A 24,793-nucleotide genomic window follows, 5' to 3' on the forward strand; every position below is an offset into this window, starting at 1 on the left:
CGTAATATCTTCATTTGTAAACCTCAGATGATAGCACACTTGCTTCCAGAAGTAAGTTCTTCTGAATTGTGTATCTTCCTATTTGGTTATTTTAGCAAACACAGCTGTTTGATTGTGTCTGTATATGTGTGTATGCATGTGTATGTGTTCACATTTTGACATTCAGAGCTCTCTGACCATGTCTTGTTTGTGGTCACAAATTTCTTCTTTCCTGTTTACCTATTCCTCTTCTCTTACAGTGAATGAATTTATTTTTATTGTGTTGTTCCTAATATGAAATCTGGGAGAAATGACCTAGATTTATTCTGCTCGGGGTTTCTAAATGACATCCTTTGTCATTTTTTTCATAAAACTTGTAAAAGGCTGACCAGACTTTGTGAGTGTACATTTATGCATCTGTTATCTCCGAAATCCCACTTCTTTCTGATTATACACGATATGCATTATAATCTGCTATTTCAGTGTCTGCCTTTCTCCTGGCAGAAAACTGACCTGAGGTTTAGGCAGTGGAGGCTCTTGTTTAGATTTTCTCAGAGGTGTTTCAAGGTTGTGCCTGCCAGCTGGCTAATCAGACTTTTGGGAGGTTGATTGCCCAAGATAAGAACAGTTCTGTTGAAGACACCCGTTTCCTGACAAACTCATTCCCATTGACTTGTTAGGGGTGAGGACATACTGAAACAAAACTTTGTGGAACTTCTTTTTTTGTTGTTGCTTTTAGATCTTCACAGATACTTTTATTATAATATTGAATGCAATATCTACCTATAAAGTTAGTGCTGAATAGAGAGTGTGGAAATTATAGGTAGGACAAAAGAGAAAAGGAAGATTATTTTTAGCTTCACCAGTGTACCCATTTCACTAATGTCTTGAAGTATGGTTCCCTCGTCTTTTCTAAAGAAAAAAACATTGGGGTGCTTGGGTGGCTCAGTGGGTTAGGTGCCAGACTTCAGCTCAGGTCATGATGTTACAGTTTGTGGGTTCGAGACCCACATCGGGCTCTTTGCTGACAGCTCGGAGCCTGGAGCCTGCTTCGGATTCTGTTTCTCCCTCTCTCTCTCTGCCCTTCTTCTGCTTGTGCTCTGTCTGTCTCTCTGTCTCTCTCAAAATTAAATAAACATTAAAATATATTATTATATTCTTCATAAATTATACATTCTATTCTTTCGATGTTACAAAGAATTCATTTTTATATTTTATCAAATATTCTTCAAAAGTAACGTTTTGAATGGCTTTGTACTATTCATATCCAATTATATATTTGATCGTTTCTACCTCTCAAACTGTTAAGCCACTTGGAAGGGTCTGAATTTCTTTTCTTTTTTGTATGATAATTTTTTGGTTTCATAAATACTGGTTACATTTTACATCAGGTTTGTATAAATCATCATTTAAATTTCTGATTATTTCTTTGTGGTGAATTCCTAGAAGGAAAATTAGTGGGTCATTGAATATGAATTTTCATAAGGTTTTGGTAGACATTGCCAAAATATTTTTCATAAAATTTGGAACCAACTGATAGTCATCCAGCAAAGTAGGAGCTTGGCCAAATCGGTGAAGCCTCTGCATCTTTGGTTGTTATTTTTCTGTCATTCTTTGATAATGTAGTAGGCAAAGGAATATAATTTAAAACCCACATCTGTATTTAATTTGCATTTCTTTAATACTGAATTTGCATTTTCATGTATATTTACTCGTCATATGTCATTTATTAGAAATAGAAATCACTACTCTTATGGAGAATATCATTAATATTTGGTAATGGATCACAGGGTCATTATTTAAAAAATGACTCTGAGATACTTGGTTTTTAAATGCACTAAAGGTAACATTTTTGACAAGAATGAAGGTAAGGTACTAAGAACTCTGATGCACGGACTGGGTTCTAGTTCTGATTCTGACTAGCTTTTGAACCTGCCATCAAACCAGTGTGAAGTTCAGTTTCCTCATTTGAAAAATAATGGAATTTCAGTGAATGATTTATTTGTTCCATTATATCCATCAATATCAAAATTCTGATTAGTACAGAAACACTCATCAGAATCAGTGTTATTGTTCATGAAATAAAACATTCTAGCAGTATCTATCAGTTCTCAACACTTTCATTCTGAGATGTCTTTAAAGATTAAGTTAGAAATTATTAATTTAAATGTTTGCAGCCATGAAACCGTTACATAGTAGGGTTTTAGTACAAAGATTACTTTCATCAAATTGTAAGTTCTTTTTGGGGAGTACAGGCACTTCTTTCACTTCATACATTTTAATGTCTTGTAATAAAAAAAATGTAAATCACATCCCATCATTCTCACCCTCCTCAAATACTGTGGTATTCATTATCTGTAACATTATGTTGTACGTCAGTTGCTGTCTTACCCAATTCTCATCAATTTCTATGGCTTTAACTACTATATTCAGTTTCTCGACAAATATTTAGGTGCTCACAAAGTCCCAGGCATTGGCCTACGTGCAATTATCCTGAGTGAAGATCATCACAAGTCATGAAATTTCTTTTGGTTTCTCATACATTGCTCAGTCCCTAATTATTTGTTGGGTGGCTCATCCCCTGAATACCTGTAATATAACAAAGGCTAAGCATATTCTATGATACATAATAATTGCTTTGTAAATATTTAATAAATGATGAATGACCTTTCCTTCCTACCAGCTTCTTGTGGCTTCCCGTTAATAGTACTAATGGTCTCCTACAACTAGGTCTGTTTTTGTATTAGTAACACAAAAAACAACAATTGCAATATAGCAACAATATCAAGGTCTAATTAAGTTTACAGTATTTTCTAAGCATTATTGCATTTGACCTTCACAACACCATGATGAGATTGGGACTCTGGTTTTTATTTCACAGATTAGGAAATGGAAATAAATGGTGTTAAGGGTTTTTCTTTACAAATATAAGTATTTAGGTACAGATTTTTAAAATTCCAAATCCAGATTCACAATTGCTCATTCTTTCATTCTAGCACACTCTCCGCTAAAACAAAACAAAACAACAACAAAAAAAACTGTTAATTTTAACTTTACAAGTGAATTGCATCCATTGAATTTTATCAAATGATGAAATCATTGCTCGGTATTTGAAATGAAAACACAAAGGTGAATGTTTCACTTACTTAAATAAGAGGGAACTATGCTGGTCAACCACAGTATCTCAAAATAGAGTTTTCTTGAGTTTGAGGGAAAACTGGGAGGTCAAGAGGTGTACATCTGTGAGCAATCAGAGATGGGAATAGGTTGATCTCACGTTTAGAAGCATGGTTGGTTATTCAGGTGAGACCACTATTAATTGGATTGCATTCAGAATTTTGTTCATTGGAGTGATTTCACTTCTGATCAGACAACTTTCAAAAGGGAGGGATTGCCAATGTTGGCTTGAGGAAGCACAGTCAAGACCATCTAGTCAGGTAATTGTTAATTGATTAAATGAGTCTGAAACTTGTGTTGGTGGCTACTTGTTACTATGACTACAGAGCAAGTATTTCCCTCCTGTCCTCCTACATTTTATTCTCAGTTTATTCATCTTTGTACCCTCAGGGCTTAGGACAGAATTTTATATATAATTATTTTCAAAGACTGCTAAGTAAATGATTTGAAATCCAATGAAGTTGTTTTGGACCTATCTTAGAATTTCTGCCATGCGTTTTTTTGTTTGTTTGTTTTTGCTTTCATTACAAAGTCTTGTTTAGTTCTCTAACACCTCCTATCTGGATTGGGTCCTAGCTTCCAGCTTCCCTTCAGGTGTTTTTCTCCTTGACCCCATTCTACATTTAATAGTTTTACTTTACAAAAAAAATCAGTGCTGTCACACTCTTGGTCAAAAGTAGTCAGTTACTGTCCAACCTATTGAACTAAGGTCAAAATTTCTACTGTGCTATGGATGATCTCTCTACGTTTCACATATAATGTACACATTGTATCTTATTATTCACTATTCTCCTGTCTGTGGCTAAGATACATGAAGGCACTATTCCTGGGATGTTTCTAATCTCTTACCTCTGCACTTTTGCTTGTGCTTTCCCACTGCCTAGAATACCTTTCTCATTCCCCCGTTTCTAGCCAATGAATTCCTATACATACTTATTTCAGTGTCCTAGTCATAAGACTTTTTTGGTCCCTACTAGTATATAATTTCTTCCTTTCTCTGAACATATTTAAGCACTGGTTGTACCAGTCAGAGGAACACATTTTAAATTCTGTTCAGCAATGTAATTATTTTGTACTTTTCCCATTATTTATTTATTGAACTATTGCAAATTGTGAGCAGAATGCATGAATTCTCTGTCTTGTTAATCTCCTGTATAATCTATTATAATATTATAAATACAATAGGTCCTTAGTACATATATGTTGAAGTAAATTAACGTATTTTGGAACATCTAAGTTCCTTTCTTTAAGAAAAGAAATAGTGGATTCCATCTGCTGGTACAGCTAAATCCACATAACCTCAGAGATGGGAAGGTAATATATTGGGGCAAAAATGTCAATAACTTGGTCAAACAGTGTGTATTTATTATAATGATTGATATTTATGAATATTTGCTGTCATCCAAAAGATGTTTTGTGTAGATAAAATGTACTATAATTTTTGACATTTGCTTGTGGTAATAGAAATAATTCCTGATTGATTTTTACCTTTATTTTTAGCATAACATATATTTGAGGCTGAAAACATACATGCACACTTTTATGTATCATATAGCAGTAAATACACATAGATCAACCTTTTTGGATCCAGTGTCTTTCTCACAGCATAATTGTATTTAATACACTAAAAATAGAATTCTAAATCATGCTCATTACAGATAAAACTTACTAGTTCATAGTGAGAAGAAAGAAAACATTTTTGAGTTTCAAAATGTGGTGAAGAATTGTGGTATCCACCATACAACGAACACTTGAAAAACAGTTATCAAATGAAGGGGAGATTTTAGTCTTTGGAATTTCAAAGCCAAGTTAGTAAGATTTCTGGTTCTTCCTAAAAAATTACTGGCAAAAACTTACTTTTTTAAAATGTTTTTATTTATTTTTGAGAGAGAGACAAGAGTGCAAGCGGGGGAGGGGCAGAGAGAGAGAAGGAGACACAGAATCTGAAGCAGGCTCCAGGCTCTGAGCTGTCAGCACAGAGCCTGAGGTGGGGCTCGAACTCATGAACCGTGAGATCATGACCTGAGTCGAAGTCAGACACTCAACTGACTGGGCCACCCAGGTGCCCCAAAAACTTACTTTCACCATCTGGTGGTTAATAATTAAATTATAATAAGGAGCAGAGAATATGTACCATAAAACTTTGTACCTCCCAGCCTTATGCATTTAAGTGCCCAGTAAGTATCTTTAAGGGAAAAAATAAAAGGCAAAACAATGAAGTGGCAGATAATAAAGCAGTCTGCTTCTTGTGTAATTTTTTTCAACCCTTGTTACTGAAAGTATAGTCTTCAAGCCAGCAGCTTCACTATCACTTGCAACCTTATTGGAGATGCAAAACCTCAGGTTCCACCCCTGACCCACTGAGTTTGATTCCGAGCTTAAAAAGATCCCCAAGTGATTCATATGCACATTAAAAATTGAGAAGTACCGTGTTATACTATGGATAGAGGCAAACCGGAATATTAGTTAAAAGTTTCCTCTTCTGTAATTCTTTTAAAAAATATTTTAAAAAGAGTTGTTCTAATTAATCATGTTCCTGATTTTTGTGAAGGCATGGACGAAGTGACTTATTCAACTTACGTTTATGTTAGTGGACTCGAGATTTGACTGTTGGCTTTTTTAGTCACAATCAGAATACCTGACCAGAATATACATATTTAACTTAAAACAGATCTTTTCATGCTAGCTAAGATAAATTTATAGCAAGAAAAATGCCTGGCACATTGCTCCGTAGTTGTTTTGGCCTCCCGCCAGGATTTATGTTTTAACACTTCTGGGATTAATGATACACTTCACATAAGGGATTATTTTTACATCTTGGTTCCCTGGAATGAGCGCAGTGGGTAAATTGTAATGCCAAGTAGCAAAAGAACCTTTTGAAGGACCTGCCACTTACTATGTGTGTGATTACAAATTATTATTGACTTTAAATGCTGGGTTTCTTCAGTTCCCTGGATGTGGCAAAGGACATAATGTCAGATCAACTTTTATGTGAAGGACTTTTAAATTCATCTCTGGAGTGTGAGAAGGAAGGTAACATCTGACTCTAACAGATGTACCAAAATGTAAATACACGTTTTTAATATACTTAAGGAATATTACAAATCATATACATATGGTATATTGTTTTATTTTATGTTTATTGTGGAAATGCATGGTTCATTTCAACACAGAGACATATTTCTCATTTTACATACTTAATCACCAGCAAAAATTTGATTAGATGGTGTAAGCTTTCTTTACTGGACGCCAAGGCATTAAGCTCTTTTGTATAATTGTGTAATTACCAATGCACTATTGTAATTGACATGTTAATATAGCTTTCCATGGAAAGGAAGATATAATCTTTTATTTGTGTTTCTTATCTAATGAAAACCAGTCTCTTAGATGGGCTAGTTTGGCAATTTGACTTAGGAAAAAGTATTACGGAACGAAGTTTTTATGTGAACAAGGAAAAGAAATTAACTTTAGTGCTCCTCTCATTGGTCTGCCAAATTGGAAGGACAATTTAGGCCTGATTATCATGTTCTAATTAGTCTCTGGAGGACATTCATGGGCAATCGAGTGCTCATTAATGTGTCTTCTTCCTGTAACATTGATTTGTTCATTCCCCTTTCAGAGACTCAAATATAGAAACCAAAAATTGATGTGTGGTGTTAATGTGCTTACAGATGTTGCTACCACTTATCCAGATAAGAAGTCCATCTTAATGTATGTCACATCACTCTTCCAAGTTTTGCCTCAACAAGTGAGCATTGAAGCCATCCAGGAAGTGGAAATGTTGCCAAGGCCATCAAAAGTTACTAGAGAGGAACACTTTCAATTACATCATCAAATGCACTATTCTCAACAGGTAAAGTATCAAAAGAGTAACTGATATCAGTGATACTTTCTATTGTATATGCATTTTTAGCCATCATACATGTACATATCTATTATATCTCTGGATATACACACAAACGTGTCTACATAGCACAATGCGCGTGCGCGTGTGTGTGTGTGTGTGTCTATTTCTTTATCCATCTACATATAGGTATCTATAGGCATCTATGAGTAGATGGATAAACTCTGTAAACCTTCTAAATTTTAACTGATAGAATGGATTATAATATTATTTTCAAAGCACATTATTAAAATACTCTGCCAGGCTGCCAGGCTGCCAGGGTGCCTGGGTGGCTCAGTCGGTTAAGCATCTGACTTTGGCTCAGGTCATGATCTTGCAGTTTGTGAGTTTGAGCCCTGCATCGGGCTCTGTGCTGACAGCTCAGAGCCTGGAGCTTGCTTCAGATTCTGGTGTCTCCCCCTCTCTCTGCCCCTCCCATGCTCATGCTCTGTCTGTCTCTCAATAATAAATAAACCTTAAAAAAATTTGTTTAAGTAAAAAAATACTCTGCTGTTGATAGGCACTATATTATAAGAATATGGAAAACAATGTATTGTGTAAAACGAAATAAAATAAAAGACAAAGTCATATATGTATGAAACTTTTCTATATGAGAACAAAGAACTAGAGCAAGAGCAATGGCAAGCACTCTGTTTAATAATACTTTCTTATTTTTAGTGGCCACCTGCTGATGCATTAACAAATTTTCATTACTTAAGGTAACGTTTTTGATAAAAGTAGTTTAAAATATTTTAAAAAAAGTTAAATGGAGAATACTTATGAAGATTTTTATTATTGTACAGAATCTAGTAGGATTCTTTTGTTACATGGCTTGTTCTTACTCCCAGTATTGGCTATTTGCAGTGTTTTCTTTTACTTTCTTTGACACATGCAATGATGAGAAAACCTTTTAAAAAGAAACCTTTTTAAAAAAGCCTTTTATCACAATTTCTGCTGAAGGTGTGGAAAGCTAATCTTAGGCCTAATTGTTTCACTCTACCAAGATAGTTCTATATTTAGGTTATGACAGCTCCATTTCTTTCCAGGATATTGACCTGATGGATTCTGGTTTTGTTTACTTGGAGTTCAGAGAATATTGCTTTTGGGTGCCTGTTTTTGCCAGATTGAAGAGCACCATCCCATATTAGTGCTGGAGTTGTGTCAGCATGGAATCCTTAGAGTTGACTCCCACTCTCGTACCTTCCCTGATTACCATGACGTTGAGCACCAGAATTCTTGGAGTATTCCAGTTTCTAATCCAACTATGTGCGTTTCAAATTAGACAGCTCACCTCACTGTTTCCATTTAATGTTTGTTTCTCTAGTGTGTTGAAAAGCATTCCTTCCAGGGTTACTTATGATGTCTCCTCCTCCCCTCTGTCCCCTTCCCCCTAACCCTACTCTGCAGATCACAGTCAGTCTAGCACAGGGCTATGAACGAACTCCTTCCTCTCCTAAGCCTCGGTTCAAGAGCTATGCCTACACACAGGCTGCTTATGTCACCACCTCTGACCCCACAAGGAGCCCACTTCCTTCACAGGTCTGTCAACATTTACTCTCCGTTCTACAAACCAAAGAATTTCCTCATCCAAGATAAGCTAACATGGCTTTTGTTTGAATTTTGCAGTGCCTTTTTTCTCCTTCATCAGGAGCTGTTTCATTGTTCCCAGTTGTATTAGATGTTGTCACGTGACGCTCTTTTGTTATTGAGACTTCTCTAGGTGTAACATGTGTTGATTCTTCATGCATGGGCATTCTTAGAATAGTGGTGTGTGCTTTCGTTATATAGTTACCCGTAAGGTTCTCTTTTTATAAAAGTTCCCAATGGTTACCCAAAAATGCAAACATCATTGAAGGCTTATATATGTAATTTTTAAAAGAGTAGAAAAATGGAAGAAATTTACTCGTCACACTATTTGGGGAAATGTTTCTAGATATATGATACCGAAAGGAAATAGATATTCTGTATAGCTGTTCTTATTAGATTTTCATTCTGGAAAAATGTATTTATTTTCCATTTCAGAAAAATATAACTATAAGCTTCTTCATGTGATACATTTTAATTTTGCTGATTTAAACATGTATATAACATGCTCTGTACTATTTATACAAGAAGGTCAGTCACACCCAAAGCAGGTCAGATTCTATGCACCATTTAATACTTTCTACATAAAGAGTCTGCTCATTGGAGTCTTCCATATTGTAGTGTTGTAGGAAACCTTAAAAATACAAGAAATTAGAGCATGGTATATGTTAGAGCATGGAAATGAAAGGTGTTAGACTTGTGTGATTTCCTACAATTTTTCTTTAGAAGAAAACTATTTTGTTTAATAGACAATTTGAAAAGTTCTTAAGAAAGTGACTTTTATCAAAAATGTAGTTTGGGGCACCTGCGTGGCTCAGTCGGCTGAGTGACCAACTTCAGCTCAGGTTGTGATTTCGAGATCTGTGAGTTTAAGCCCGGCATCGCACTCTGGGCGGACAGCTCAGAGCCTGGAGCCTGCTTCAGATTCTGTGTCTCCCTCTCTCTCTCTGCCCCTACCCCTGCTTGCATGCTTGCGCACACTCTCTCTCTGTCTCAAAAAATAAACATTAAAAAAATGTAGTTTTGAATGGGAATTAAGAAGAGGAATTAATGTAGTTTATGAATGGGAATTAAGAAATCATAGAGCTGATCCTGTGTGGTGAAAAATACATTTTTAGAGGCTCATCGATTTTTTAAAATAGTGGTTGTATTTAATTAGTGATTATTAGTGATTATTTTGCACAGTTAATTTATGAGTAAGGCTAAAATTCTTAACCAGGGAAGCATATTTCAGGGCGCATTTATGCCCTCTATCCTTGGCTAGGTTTCTGGCAAAGCTGAACAAAGGAGACTGGGTGAGAACATTTGTGTGACTCAGACTCATTTCAAGTTAAATTCCCATCCATGTTTCTACAAAGGTTAGTTGTATAATCTTGAATAAGAAACTTAATCAGTTTTCTCATTATTAGTAAATAAAAATAGTTCTGCCAGACATTACTGAGTGTTGCCATATGCCAAGTATGCATATTATGTGAACTAATCAAATCCTTATAACATTTCTTAGAGATAGGAGATGCTATTTTGACCCCATTTTAAGTTTCAGTGTATCTGCCCTTTTCTTTCTCTTCTTCCTCCTCCTCTCTCCTACCCTCCTCACTGCCTGACTCTCTAGACTCTTTTCTTCACCACCTTCCCATTGAAACCTCCAAGAAGTAAAGAAAAGGAGTGGCTCCTAAAATAAAGGAGCATGAGCCAAGACAAAGAGATAAGTCCTTTTTCCTCTTCATTATCACTTTATCGAGCTGCCTTTTCCAGAAGGTTTTCTCCAGTGCCTCTTCTGGCAGCACATTTTTACCTCATTACCAGCTCATTAAGGCCCTGCTCAGGTATGACTCCTTAAGGAAGTAATTATAAGTGGACCTAATTTTGCTAGACTCTGTTTGTTCATTCTACCTTTGTATAAATTTTACACAATACATAATGTGTCATAAAATAAAAATATGCAACAAATTCACTTACCTGTTTTATTTAGCCTAGGCCATTGAAATAAACTTAATGGTATCCTTTAGAAAAGAAGCATGATTCACAGTTGGTGAGGAATGATATGTTCTGCCTGTTTCTATAGGAAGCACATCAGAAGATGATGTTACACGTAGTTAGATTTGATAAGTTTATATCTTAACTATGTACTAAGAAAAAAATTTTCTGAAGTGTTGCTCAGAGGGGCTGAGCCCATACAGTCCCCTACAAGTTGTGTCTGATTTACTTCAAATGAACTCAAGACAGACTAGACTGGACTCCATTAGGGAGTTGGATTAGGGAGAAGGGGGTGAAGTTTTCCGCAATAGGAGAGCGAGCTATGTGGGTGACTGTCCCCGATGGAAAACATAAAATTTATGAATTATCTTAAAAGTTCCTGATATATTAGAAACATCAATTATGCCCATCTGTCCTAAACTTGAAAAATGTGATTTATAACCTTTGTAGTTTGCAAACCTGTTGGGGTCAGGCAGTCTGACCTACCTTAGGATTCCTACCTGTAAATGCATTTTTCTCATAATTTGCCAAGAAGAAATACTAACTGGTTTCCTTTATTTTACCCCAGGTTTCCTTTATTGTAACACTTTCCTGCCATCCATCCTTGGATGGGGGACATTTTTTTTAATGGTTATACTTAATTCCTATTTTTATGAGTTTGATCATGTCTCTCATTCTACTCCTAATTTTATATCAGAAATACTCAATATCTTGGGGCGCCTGAGTGGCTCAGTCGGTTGAGCGTCTGACCTGGGCTCAGGTCATGATTTCGCTGCACATGAGTTCAAGCTCCACGTCGGGCTCAGGTCATGATTTCGCTGCACATGAGTTCAAGCTCCACGTCGGGCTCTGTGCTGACAGCTCGGAGCCTGGAGCCTGTTTCAGATTCTGTGTCTCCCTGTCTCTGCCCCTCCCCCACTCATGCTCTGTCTCTACCTGTCTGTCAAAGATAAATAAACATTAAAAAAATGAAAAAAACAAAAATAAATACCCAGTATCTTTTTCGCCTTCAGTTTCTTTCTCTCTTGGCACCTAACCCTGTTTAAACCTCCTCTGGACACTTAGACCCGTCTGCATAATACCTCTTCCCAAACACATCACTCCACTTTATCTTGTTCGTATTTCATATATTGTTATGTGACTCTTTCTTTCATTTATTACCTTCTGTAGAATAGTCTATGGTTTATTCATTTATTTATTCAGCGATTACACTTCATCAGCAAATCAAATGTCATCTTTTCAGCTTTCAGGCTTTTCACCGTAATTGAAATAACTTCTCACAGCCTCTAGACTCATCAGGTTCTTCTCTATCTCTCTTCTCTATCTCTTTCATTATCTGGCTATTTCTCCCCTTGTAACTCCCGTTGTATAAGATCTCTTGATCCACTTATTACACTCTCTCTCTTATCAGTATGATATAATTTCCTGGCTTCAAGCTGTATGCAGATGACCACTGTTATCTGTGTTTTCACCCACTTCCAATATCTTTTGAGTTACCACCACATCTCCAACTCATTTTCAACTCTTGGGGATATATTTATACCTCGATGTGCACTGATTTCTTAAACCTAGCATGTTCCGAAGTGAATTTGGTTTCATTGCTCACAAACCTGTTTCTTGCCCTTTTTTGTTATGTAAGTGAGAACGTTAGCAGTGATTGAGACTTAAATGTGTGACATACTCTTTGGTCTCTATATTGATCTGATATTCATTAAAGAGACATGCAAAGTCAATTCATTCTTTACAACATAGCTCCTTCAAGTTATGTCCCTGATGTTGTGTCCTCTGGTTCAGGCCCTCAATACATGTCTTGTAGATTACAGAAATACCTTTGCAGTCAGTATCACTATCTTTTTCTTAGTCCCTGCTAAATCAGATTAAATTTCCATATTAACAGCTTTAGTAATATCACTCACAAAATTTTTTTCACTTCCTTTTGCCTTTATAACAAGTCTATTCTCTTAAATTTCATCTAGGAACTCCATGATCTATTATCTATTTATACTTTCATGCTTATTTCACAGTAGCCCATTTCATGTTTTCTTTATTCCAACCAAATTAAATCACTTGCTGTCCTCCATCAGTGCCAAGAAGTTTCCCATCTTAGCGTTCTGGGATCTCTCAGCCTAGAGTGACTTTTGTCTCCTTTTAATTGGGTACTTTAATCCAGATTTCATGACCTAACCACTAAGTGGCAGAGCCTAGATTCGTGTTCAGATTTATCTAACTAGAAGCTAATGTTCTTCATACTAATTCTGAATGTTCTTTACTATTATATGTATGAATATGCAGGATTACTTACACATGGAGTATTCATTTATGTAATCATTTAACACTTTTTTAAAATTTTATTCATTTAAATCAACGTTAGTTAACCTACAGTGTAGTATTGGTTTCAGGAGTAGAACCCAGTGATTCATGACTTATAGACAACACCCAGTGCTCATCCCAACAAGTGCCCTCCTCAGTGTCCATCACCTGTTTAGCCCATTCCCTCCCCACCTCTCCAGCAACCCTCAGTTTGCTCTCTGTATTTGAGAGTCTCTTATGGTTTGTCTCCCTCTCTGTTTTTATCTTATTTTTCCTTCCCTTCCCCTGTGTTCATCTGTTTTGTTTTTTAAATTCCACATGAGTGAAATTATACACTATTTGTCTCTATCTGACTGACTTATTGTGCTTATCATAATACACTCTCATTCCATGCATGTTGTTGCAAATGGCACGGTTTCGTACTTTTTGATTGTTAAGTAATATTCCATTGTATATATACATACCACATCTTCTTTGTCCATTCATCAATCGATGGACATTTGGGCTTTTTTCATATGTGCCAGGTATTATTATATGAGCGAGTAATTGATCAGTAAACAAACTTACAAAATAATTCCTGCCCTAATGGAATAGCATAGCCTTATGGGAGAGTCAAAATAGGAAAAAGATAAGCATTATGAATAAGTAAAATAGTATTTCAAATAATATGCAAGTAGTATGTATTAAGTAAAGTAAAATTTAGTAGTAATTACAATAGTGCTAAAAAGAAAAAAAGGGGGAGTAGAATATGCAGTATGTGGCAATTGGGGTAGTCACAGAAAATAAATTTTGTATAAATACTGGAAAGCGGTGTGGATCTCCGGGAGAAGACAAACCCATGAGGAGGAGATACAGATGGTGTAAAAGCCCTGAGTTGTGGGGATACTTGGACTACTCAAGGAAAGGTATGGGTGAGGGGCCCGGTGCTGGGAGATGGTATCTGAGCTGTAGTAGTACACCAGATCACACAAGGCCCAGTAAGTAGCGAGGACTTTGGTTCTTATTACCAGTGAGGTGGAAGGCTATTGGAGGAACATTATTTCAACATGGCTGCTGTGTGGCAAATAGACTAAAGGAAGCAAGGATGGAAGTAAGGGGACTAGTTAGAATGCAGTTGCAATAATCCACACAACATTTGAAAGGAGGTTGGATCTGCAGTAATTTCTTTTTTCACCCCATTAAAATTTTTTAACATAAAATTTGGTATCTTGACCATTTTTGTTTGTTTGTTTGTTTGTTTTACTCGACTGTTTGTAAGTGTGAAGTTCAGTGGTATTAAGTACATTCATAAAATTGTATAGCCATTGCCATCACCGTGGATTTCCAGAACTCTTTTCATCTGGAAAAATGGAAAGTCAGTATCCATTAAACAATAAGTCCCTTTGATATCTTCCCCTTAGCCCCTAGTGATGCTACCATTCTGTTTCTATGAGTTTAACATTTTGTCTTTGTTTTTATTCTTTTAGATTTTACCTATAATGAGATCATGCAATATTTGTATTTCTGTATCTGGCTTATTTCACTTAATATGATATCCTTCAGGTTCATCCATGTTGTCACAGATGGCAGAATCTTATTCCTTTTTAAGGCTGAATTATATTCCGTTCGGTATATATACACCACATTTTCTTTCTCCATCCATCCATGTATAGACATTTAGATGGTGTCCGTATCTTGGCTATTGTGAATATTGATACAATGAACATAGGAGTGCTGATATCTCTTTGAGATACTTTTTTCATTTTCTTCAGATATATATATCCAAAAGTGGGATTGCTGGGTCATACGGTAGTTATATTTTTTTTTAATTTTTCAGGAACCTCCATACTGTTTTTTTTTTTTATAATGGTTCTATCAATGAGTATGATGCATAGTAGTTGAATTCTAGATAATGTTTTGGACAACCTAAGGATTTGCTAATACAGTGTAGATTGCCTGTTGCTTCATTCTTAGAGAATATTGTGTTATAAAGAAATCAGAACTTCTAAGAGGTGTTAAGCATTAATTGTAAGTAAACTAGTAATTTATGAAACCCTTGTGTTAAATTTAGCTGATTAGTTGAGCTCCAGGTGAGGTATGGGATTGTTGAATCAGTATATTGTACAGCTAAAACTAATATAGCACTTGATTTTAATTAGCTGGTATTAAAATAAAAACATAAAAAAAACTAAAAAACAGGTGCTTCTGGGTGGCTCAGTAGATTAAGTGTCTGATTTTGGCTCAGGTCATGATCTAGCAGTTTGTGAGTTCGAACCCCACTTTGGGCTTTGTGCTGACAGCTCAGAGCCTGGAGCCCATTTCAGATTTTGTGTCTCCCTCTCTGCCCCTCCCTCCCTTCCTCTCTCTCTCAAAAATGAATAAACATTAAAATTAAAAAGCTAAAAATAATAATAAATTAAAAAAATTAGCTGATAAGGAAGCTAATAGCTTGTGAGACATAGGCATAGATCAAAATGTATATTAATTATAGATAGTCACATAACCTAGTACACGTGGTAAAAAATAGGGGGAATAAATAATGGAATACACAAAAGTGTTACTTGTGGATAGAAAGAGATGAAAAGACCAAATCATAAGGTCTGATCATATCATCTCTGTGTTGTTAGCTACATCGTTCCTAAATTGGCTACCCGCTGATGATAGTCTCTATGGTCTCATTACGATCTCCCAGTGTTCAACATAAAAATGCAAATAATTCCCATGGCTCTTTAGCAAACTAATTGGTGAGCTACAGCTATGGTCAGGTATACGTATCCCTGTATCTCTCTAGTAGAACAAGTATATGTGGTGGCCTTAGACACCTTCTGTCTATTGTACCCCTCCCTCCAATCTCAACTTTGGTTCTGTCCACTGCACCATCATCAGGAAAAATTGATAGAGCAAAACGTATGAACATTGTACAACCCAAGATTTAAATAGTGTGGTCCTTCCCACTGTTTGGTCTTACCCTATCTGCATTCCCTGCCTCCTTTCTTTCCCTGCCTTTCTTTCATCTTGCTTCTTGCTATATGGTTTAAAATTATTTAGTAAATGATAGGATTTAAACATAACAGTTTGGTCACTGAGCCTTTCGGTTTCATAATCTCTGGGATGGCATACCTGGTAGCAGAATTGGAGGCCACCACTGCATCAAGATGTTGCTCTACATGACACAGTGGGTGTGAGTTATGAAAGAATTCAAAGAACCAACAATTACTGCAAAGTGTAGTCTTAAGCAATGGGAAGAATGGAGTTGCCACTAAACAAAACAGGATAATCTATAGGAGGAGCAGTTTTGGAAGTCAGGTTAGGAGCTTGCTTTTGAACATGTTAATCGTTATTTTTTAATTTTTAAAATTTGAGGCATAATTGACCTAAAACATTATATTAGTTTTATATGTACCACATAATGATTTGAGTTGATATTTATATATATTGCAAAATGCTCCTAAGTCTAGTTAATATCTGTCACCATACATAATAACAGAATTTTTCCTTTGATGAGAACTTTTAAGATTTATTCCCTTAACAACTTTCAAATAGGCAGTACAATATTATTAACTATAATCACCATGCTGTACATTATATCCCCATGACTTACTTATTCTGTAACTGGATGTTGGTACCTTTTGACTCCCTTCACCCATTTTGCTCACCTCCCCCACCCCTGCCTTTGGCAACCACCAATGTGTTTTCTGTGAATTGGTGTTATTCTTTTTTAAGATTCCACGTATAAGTGGGATCATACAGTATTTGTCTTGTTTGACTTATTTCACTTAGCATAATACCTGCTAGGCCGATCCATATTTCTGAATACTCGGAAGTAGGATTGCTTGATCACATAGTAGTTCTATTTTTAGTATTTAGAGCAACCTCTGTATTGTTTTCTGTAGTGGCTGCAACTAATTAACGTTCCCACCAGGGCGCCTGTCTGGGTGGCTCAGTGGGTTAAGCCTCTGAGTCTTGGTTTCAGCTCAAGTCATGATTTCACGATTTGTGAGATCAAGCCCCACGTTGGGCTCTGTGCTGACAGTGTGGAACTTCCTTGGGATTCTCTGTCTCCCCTCTCCCTGCCCCTCCCCAACTTGCACGGTCTCTGTGTCTCTAAAATAAATAAATAAAGTTAAAAAAAAAAACAAAAAACCTTACCACCAACAATGCACGAGGGTTTCTTCTTCCCACATCCTCACCTACACTTGTAATTTTTTGTGTTCTTGATAATAGCCATTCTAACAGGTGTGAACTGATAGCTCATCGTTTTGATTTATATTTCCCTGATGATTAGTGATGTTGAGCATCTTTCCATGTGCTTGTTGGCCGTCTGTATGTATTCTTTGGCAGGATATGTATTCAGATCTTCAGCCCATTTTTTAATCCAATTATTTATTTATTTATTTTTTCACTATTGAGTCGTAGGAGTTCTTTATATATTTTGGATATTACCCCCTTATTGGCTATATGATGGGCAAATATTTTCTCCCATTCATTTCGTTTCCTTTGCTGTGTAGGAGCTTTTCAGTTTGACGTAGTCCCACTTGTTTATTTTTGTTTTGTTTGCCTTTGCTTTCAGAGTCATTTTCAGAAAATCTTCCTCAAGCTCAAGGAGCTTACTGGCTCTGTTTTCTTTTAGCAGTTTCATGGTTTCAGGTCTTACTTTCAAGTCTTTAATCCATTTTGAGTTAACTTTTGTGTATGGTGCAACATGGTGGTCCAGTTTCTTTCTTTTGCATGTGGCTATTCAGTTTTCTCAGCATCATTTATTGAAAAGATTGTCTTTTCCCCATTGTATATTCTTAACTCTTTTGGCATAAATTAATTGTCCATGTATACATGGTTTATTTCTGGGTTCTGTATTCTGTTCCATTGATTTATGTGTCTCTTTTTTTGTCAATACCATACTGTTTTGATTACTATAGCTTTGTAATATAGTGTGAAATTAGGGAGTATCATGCCTATAGTTTTATTCTTTCTTAAGATTTCTTTGGCTACTCAGGGTTTTTTGTGGTACTATACAAATTTTAGAATTGTTCTAGTCTGTGAAAAATGCCATTGGAATTTAGGTAGGAATTACATTGTATCTGTAGATTGCTTTGGGTAATATGGACATTTTAATATTAATTCTTCTAATCCATGAGCATGGAATATATTTCCATTTAGTTGTATTCTCTTCAGTTTGTTTCATAAGTGCTTTACAGTTTTCAGTGTACAGGTCTTTCACCTCCTTGGTTAAATTTATTCCTGGGTACTTTATTCATTTTGATGGGATTGTAAGTGGGATTGTTTTCTTGATTTTTCTGTCTTACAGTTATTAATGTATAGAAACACAGTGGATTTCTTGATATTGATTTTATATCCTGCAACTTTACTGAATTCCAACAGTTTTTTGTTTTGTTTTGTTTTGTTTTGGTTGAGTCTTTCGAGTTTTCTATATATTGTATCACGTCATCTGCAAATAGTGACTTTTTTTTTACTTTCTTTTTTTTTAATGTTTATTTATTTTTGAGAGAGACAGAGACAGTGCGAGTGGGTTAGGGGCAGAGAGAGAGGGAGACACAGAATCGGAAGCAGGCTTCAGGCTCTGAGCTGTTAGCACAGAGCCCAACACAGGGCTCAACCCATGAACCATGAGATCATGACCTGAGCCGAAGTTGGATGCTCAACCGACTGAGCCACTCAGGTGCCCCATATATTTTTTTTTTACTTTCTATTTGATTGGATTTTATTTCTTTTACTTGTCTAATTGCTCTGGCTAGGACTTCGAATAATGCTATGATGAATAAAAGTGGGGAGAGTGGGCATCCTTGTCTTATTCCTGACCTTTCACCTTTTCACCATCGAGTATGATGTTAACTGTGGGCCTGTCATACACAGCCTTTGTTATGTTGAGATATATTCCCTCTCTACCTCCTTTGTTGAGGTTATGATGAATGGATATTGAATTTTTTCAAACACTGTTGCTGCATCTTTTGAGATGATCATAGGATTATTTTTTGTTTTGTTGATGTGATGTATTATGTTGAACAAGTTAATCTTGAGATGCTCATGAGACTTGCATATATATATAAATTTTTTTTAATGTTTATTTTTGAGAGAGAGAGACAGAGCATGAGTGGAGGGAGGAGCAGAGAGAGAGGGAGACACAGAATCCAAAGCAGGGTCCAAGCTCCGAGCTGTCACAACAGAGACCGACGTGGGGCTCAAACCCACGAACCGTGAGATCGTGACCTGAGCCAAAGTTGGGCGCTTAAAAGACTGAGCCACCTAGGCGCCCCAAGACTTGCATATATATAAATCTGGGTTTCTTAGGTCAGAGTTGAGGATAAGTAATTTGAAGGTCATTAACAACATAGATAGTATTTAAATCCATTGTCCTGGAAGAGATCACCTAGGAAAAAAAGCACAGTAGATAAGACATCCCAATACTTAAGGATAAGAAGGAACCAGCAAAAGGTATAATAAGGATGGCCAAAAGGGGGAAAGGAAAAAGGAGAAGGGTGTGGTATTCCAGCAGCCAGGAGAAGAAAGTGTTTCAGGGACAGGACGTTATTTTACAGGATTAAGTATTGCTGATTACTTCAAGTAACAGTGGGCTTGAAAATTAACCAGTGAAATGTCAATGAGGTAGGGTCCCTGGGAAGTTCCTGATATATAGCAGTTATCACAGTGGAATTACTAATAACATCTCTGTTCAATCCGCAAACTCCCATTTTGGTCAATAAGTTACATGCTCATTCTAGCCAATATTCACTTTGCTAAGAACAATTCCAGTGGATTGTGTGTTTTCGTGGGGATATCGCTGATCAGAGCGGATTCAAGATAGAATGAAAGTGATGGGCTACCTGCATTAAGGCACTTAACCCTACACTGACAAGTTTATGTCCACATGGACAAAAGCATCTTTCTTTTGGATTACCCCATCCTGCTAACTGACAATGGGTCTGTATATTGCTTTCCTCTTGCTGATGTAACAAATACCCACACATTTAGTGGCTTAAAACAACACAAATATATTATCTTAGAGTTTAGAATTTCAACATGGGTCTCGGCTAAAATCAGGGTGTTAGCATGACTGCCTTCCATCTGGAGATTGTTGGGGAGATTCCATTTCCTTATTTTTTCCAACTTTTAGAGGCTGCCCACATTCCTTGACTCATTCCTCTTTTATCTTCAAAGATAACAAAGGCAAGTCAAGGCTTTATCATATCATATCACTCTGACCTACTTGGCTTTCTTCCTCTTCTGCTTTTAAGAACTTAAGATGCCATTGGGCCCACCTGGATAATCTAGGAAAGTCTACTTATTTTAAGACAGGCTGCTTATCAAACTCAATTCCATCTGCAACCTTAATTCTTCATTGCCATGTGGCGTAACATATTCACAGGTTCAGGGATTAGGACATGGAAGTTTTTGGTGGAGGGTGTTTTCTGCCCACTGCTGTCTAATACCATGGGATGCAAATCTGAGGAAGGCATCCATTACCTGCAAGCTAACAATAAATGTGGTATAACCTGGCTTTTCCCAGGTGCCCCCAAGTATCAAGTTGTTCCCTTCCTCCTTTCTTGGCTGCACATGAGCTCCTTCCTTCTTCCAGAGGTATTGTGAAACCACCCTTAGGCCAGAATCAGTGTAGAAGAAAAAGAAACAGAGAAACAAAAAAAGAAGGACATACCTATATTTCTGCCTACAATGGCCTTATTGATCTTTGTTCCTTCCAATGGCTTTGGGCCCAGATGTCTACATTCATTTAGAAAATATTTTGAGCTCCAAATGGAGTGTCCCCTTCTCTCTAACAGCTCACAAAGTAAGGGGGTCAGGCCTCGGAAAGTTATTTATACTTTGCTTACGCTCTTATAATTCTCCAGGAACACAAGGGGATCATACTGCTAGCATTCTTGCAAAAGAGGCACATACCAAAAGATGAGGTACCTCTCATCTTTTACTACCATTTGTAGTTTTTACAAGACTTTTGAATGCATATCTCATTTGACCAGTATGGTAAACCTATGGGATGATTTTATTAGACTCATATTTTAAAGTTGGAGAAATTTCAGTGGAATAAAGGATTTGGTCAAGCAGTGAGTAGCTGGCAAAACTGGGCCTCAAACCAGATGTCGTGACTTCTAGTATAGTTTTGATGTTTTACTAACAGCCCCACCAGTTACAGGAGCTGTTCCTTTGTCATCATCATTTTCCTTAGTCTTTTAATATTTCTAAATACTAAAAAGCATTTGGAAAGAAAAAGAAATCTCTCCTTTTTTTCTCTTTGTCTGGTGAATAGTAGCTATCACCTTCCTGGGGTTATGCCTACCAGCAATAGGACAAGTAAATAATTATTTATGCGTTTATGAAATATGCACCTGAGCCTTTCAAATAGAGATACCAAATGTAAAGTATATAGAAACACTATAGAGAAGTATCATCCATATGAAAACATCCGTGAACATCACAAAACTAATAATTTTATCAGAAGTAAAATTAGTTCTTGTAGTAACAAAGGGGGAAAATAGGAAAACCATATTTGAACCATATCTTCCAAATAGTTAAAGTTGGAGTCTGGAAAAATAGAGTTATCTTTAAATCCTTTGAATGGTAAATATAAAGTATAAGGTTAGGTGGTGATACCATGGATAACACTATAAATAGCTAGAAATGGCATTTAGGTAGTCACAAACTAGAAGAAAGGAAAAGGAAGCACCCATCATGCAAATTGCTCGTGCCTTCCGTGTTTGTATCTATTTAGACATAATTCATGCTTAGAGCTAAAGCTCTACCCCTGACATGGTCCAGTTCCACAATTTCGTCTACCTACTCACTGGTAGTTTGCACCCATGGATGTCTTACCATAACTTTAACTTCAGTATTTTCGAAGCTGACTTCATCTTTGTCCATGATGCTGGGAGTCTCTTTTGACATTTATTCCTATGCAGGCTTGAACCTATCTAGCCATGTATGACTCCTTCTCTCTGCACTCTGTTATACCTAATTAGTCCTCAATTTCTTCCGATTGCCCCTGTGAATTATTTCTAGCATCTTTTTCTTCCTGTCTGTTAGCCTGGATTTTAAGACTTTCTCTGATCTGGCAAACCTTGTCAATTTTATCTATGACTCTTCTCCTGTGTATGCTCCCCCTTACATCTAGGTCTTACTTTATAGCATGCCTTTAATTTATGCTATTCAATCAGTTTGTTTCCTCCTTCTTCCCCTTGCCTCTTTCTCTTTCTGTTTTTGGTGCATACATGTCAGTTTCTACACACTCTCACATCTGCATAGGGATTTTGTGTAAAAATGACTAGCTTTATACTAAATGGCATGTTCTAGGGGTTGAATGATTTAAGAAAGTAGTCTCGTCAAAAGTTCTTCATGTCATATTTACTCAGCTTGTTTTTAGTATAGCATATGCAGAAATATGATTTAAACATAAAAAGGATAAAAGTCAGTTAAAAGTAAATGCTTTTCCCACCCTTGCTACATTGTGTGTGCACACACGTGTAATGTTGGAAGTATTTATAGTTTTCCTTCCTGTGAGAGAGACTGGGCATCTTCACATGTGCATAAGAACCAGTAGGGTTTCTCTTTCTAGAAAAATTTTCATGGTTCCCAATTTTTATCATTTGCAGTAGTGTATTTTCTGATCAGTTTTGAAGAATTACTTACATATTAAATACATTAGCCATTTTGTGTGTGTGTATAACATGAAATGCAGATAATTTTCACAGTTTGTTACTTGCCTTTTGAATTTATTTTTTTTCTCCATTGAAAACATTATTATTTTATGTTGTTGGGAATTCTTTAATCTTATATTTTGTGGCTTTTTTTTCTTGGCACCAGAGAGGTCATATTTATAAAAGGGCTCTGCTGTTGAAAGGATGCTTTAAAAACATTCTCCCATGGCTTCTTTTAGTTCTGCTTTTTAAACTTTGATTCTAGTAAAACCAGTGAAAATTGCAAAGTTGAGAACAATTTTAATCCTTTCCCCAGAAGCTGCCCAGTTGTTGAAACCATCTATTGATTAATGCACGTTTGTCATAATCTAAATGGTTGCCTCTTTTGAGAACGAGGAAGTATTTCCTAGAATCTCTCTAGCATATTTTCCCTTACTTTTTGTTGTATGGGATTAGATCACATCCTTGTCTAAGCCAATAAAAGGAGACAGAGTATATTACCATGATTGGCTTAGACCAGTGAAAACTCAGCCATCCTTGAATCACATACCCAAATGGAACAGGGCGATTCCTGTGTCTAATCAGATCCTATTAGGAAGCAGAGAAGGAAATGGGTATTTTTATAGGCAGTCAGCACTTTATGTTCAACTATCTCAGGGCTTGATGGAATTTGTACCCCAGGGCGGAAATTTCACTCTTATCCTGAAGGTGGTTGAGATAAACAGGCATGCATTTGGTAGCCCAAAAGCTGGGAAACATTCATTTAGGAAACCTGAAAATGAAACCAGATTTACCCAAAGAAGCATCCACTTTTTGAGAAGGAAAGTACTACTTGACCAAAGAGGAGGGAACCCAAAATCTGGCACCAGAGAGACTTAAGTTCACATTCCACCTGTGCTGCTTTCTAGCTGTGTGGCCTTGAAACAGTTTCTTGCCCTTTCTGGGCCTGAGTTTCCTCATATGTTGTTACAGTAATTCTACTTCTTAGAGCTGTTAGGGGGATTAAGTCAGATGAATTATATAAAGACCCTTCCATGGTCCAGGTACATTGTGGCTTCTCAGAAACTGGCAGCAATATCAGGCTTACTACTTATGTACATCAGGAGTTAAATGAAATTTTGTGGTCTGATTTGAGGACCTAAGTATATTGTATTCAGTTCTATGGGAAGATACAGCCTGGGTTCTAAACTGATTTGTAAACACACTTTTGCATTGTAACCTGTGTAGAGTTTGGCAGCTCCATGATTTAATATACTGGATAAAGGATTCCCAGGAAAGGATGTTCTTTGTAGTTCTAAAGATGCTGAGAAATAATCTTGGGAACATGCAGAGTGGAATATAGCAATGCTCCCTTCTAAAGCAGAAAAAAGCACTTGAAGGTGGTTTTAGACCCAGTGTTTCTATGCAGGGAGGAGATACGGGAAGAGGAGATGCTTCACTCTGTCCCTGCTATCGGCACCTCCTGATACAACTTGTCCGTTAGCTGAAACGCAGATTGTACAGAAAAATTGGCAAAGCCAGTCGGTGGGGAGCGCTCCTTAGATTAAAAGCACCATTGATCTGCTTCATGGAAGTCTTTATACTTTCTGATGTCACTAAACAAGTGACCTAGAAACAGAATTGTCAAGTTTGAGCTAAGCTCTAAAGATCGATGCACTCGAGATTTCCAAGCAGAATTTTAAAAGTGGAGGTGGGGGGAGGGGGACTTGAGAAAGAATACAGGTAATAATATTACTTGGAACAAATGCACTCTTCCCCTTCAATTTTTTAATCTATAAAGTGGATAAGGGTGGGGGACACCACCTGGCTAAATAACACCAGCTGAAATCTTTCTGAAATTTTCAATGTCAGGTATATAATAGTCTTACATTTAGAGTCACATTTTTGAGTCAGACATCCGTATATTAGTGGTGTAGATTCTACACATTTACTTAATGAGTATGTATTAAGCACAGACTATGTAGTAGAACTCTTTTAGTTCTTGAATTTTTCAATGAATAAGATGGAAGTGCTACCTGCTTTCATGAAGTTTAATTTAAAGGTGGGAAAAGAGACCACAATATTGGAAAAATCAAATTAAAAAGTGGCTCTACATTGTTATAAATACTGTGAAGGAAACAAACAAGGCCTGAAATTTAAAAAAAATAATGGGAATGTTAAGGTTAAAGGCGCATTCTGCAGCTAAAAGTATTACTAGAGCCTTCTCTTGAGCTAAAAACAGGAGGGCGAGAAGAAGCTAATC

General features: G+C 36.5%; 1 protein-coding gene across 16 annotated transcripts in view; it reads left to right on the plus strand.

Annotated features, from left to right (window-relative positions):
- Positions 1-24,793, plus strand: part of DMD (dystrophin) — a 2,111,713-nt gene that overhangs the window by 587,010 nt on the left and 1,499,910 nt on the right. For 15 of the 16 annotated variants that reach the window (XM_053892047.1, XM_053892050.1, XM_053892044.1 and 12 more), the window contains exons 8-9: positions 6,828-7,009; positions 8,447-8,578. In XM_053892047.1, the coding sequence (XP_053748022.1) occupies positions 6,828-7,009; positions 8,447-8,578 (314 nt within the window). The remainder of the gene's footprint in view (positions 1-6,827; positions 7,010-8,446; positions 8,579-24,793) is intronic. The other variant, XM_053892054.1, reaches the window with a different exon arrangement.

This window comes from Panthera pardus, unplaced genomic scaffold (assembly GCF_024362965.1).
Source record: "Panthera pardus isolate Hobbes unplaced genomic scaffold, ASM2436296v1 HiC_scaffold_27, whole genome shotgun sequence".
In the NCBI taxonomy this organism is placed as follows: Eukaryota; Metazoa; Chordata; class Mammalia; order Carnivora; family Felidae; genus Panthera; species Panthera pardus.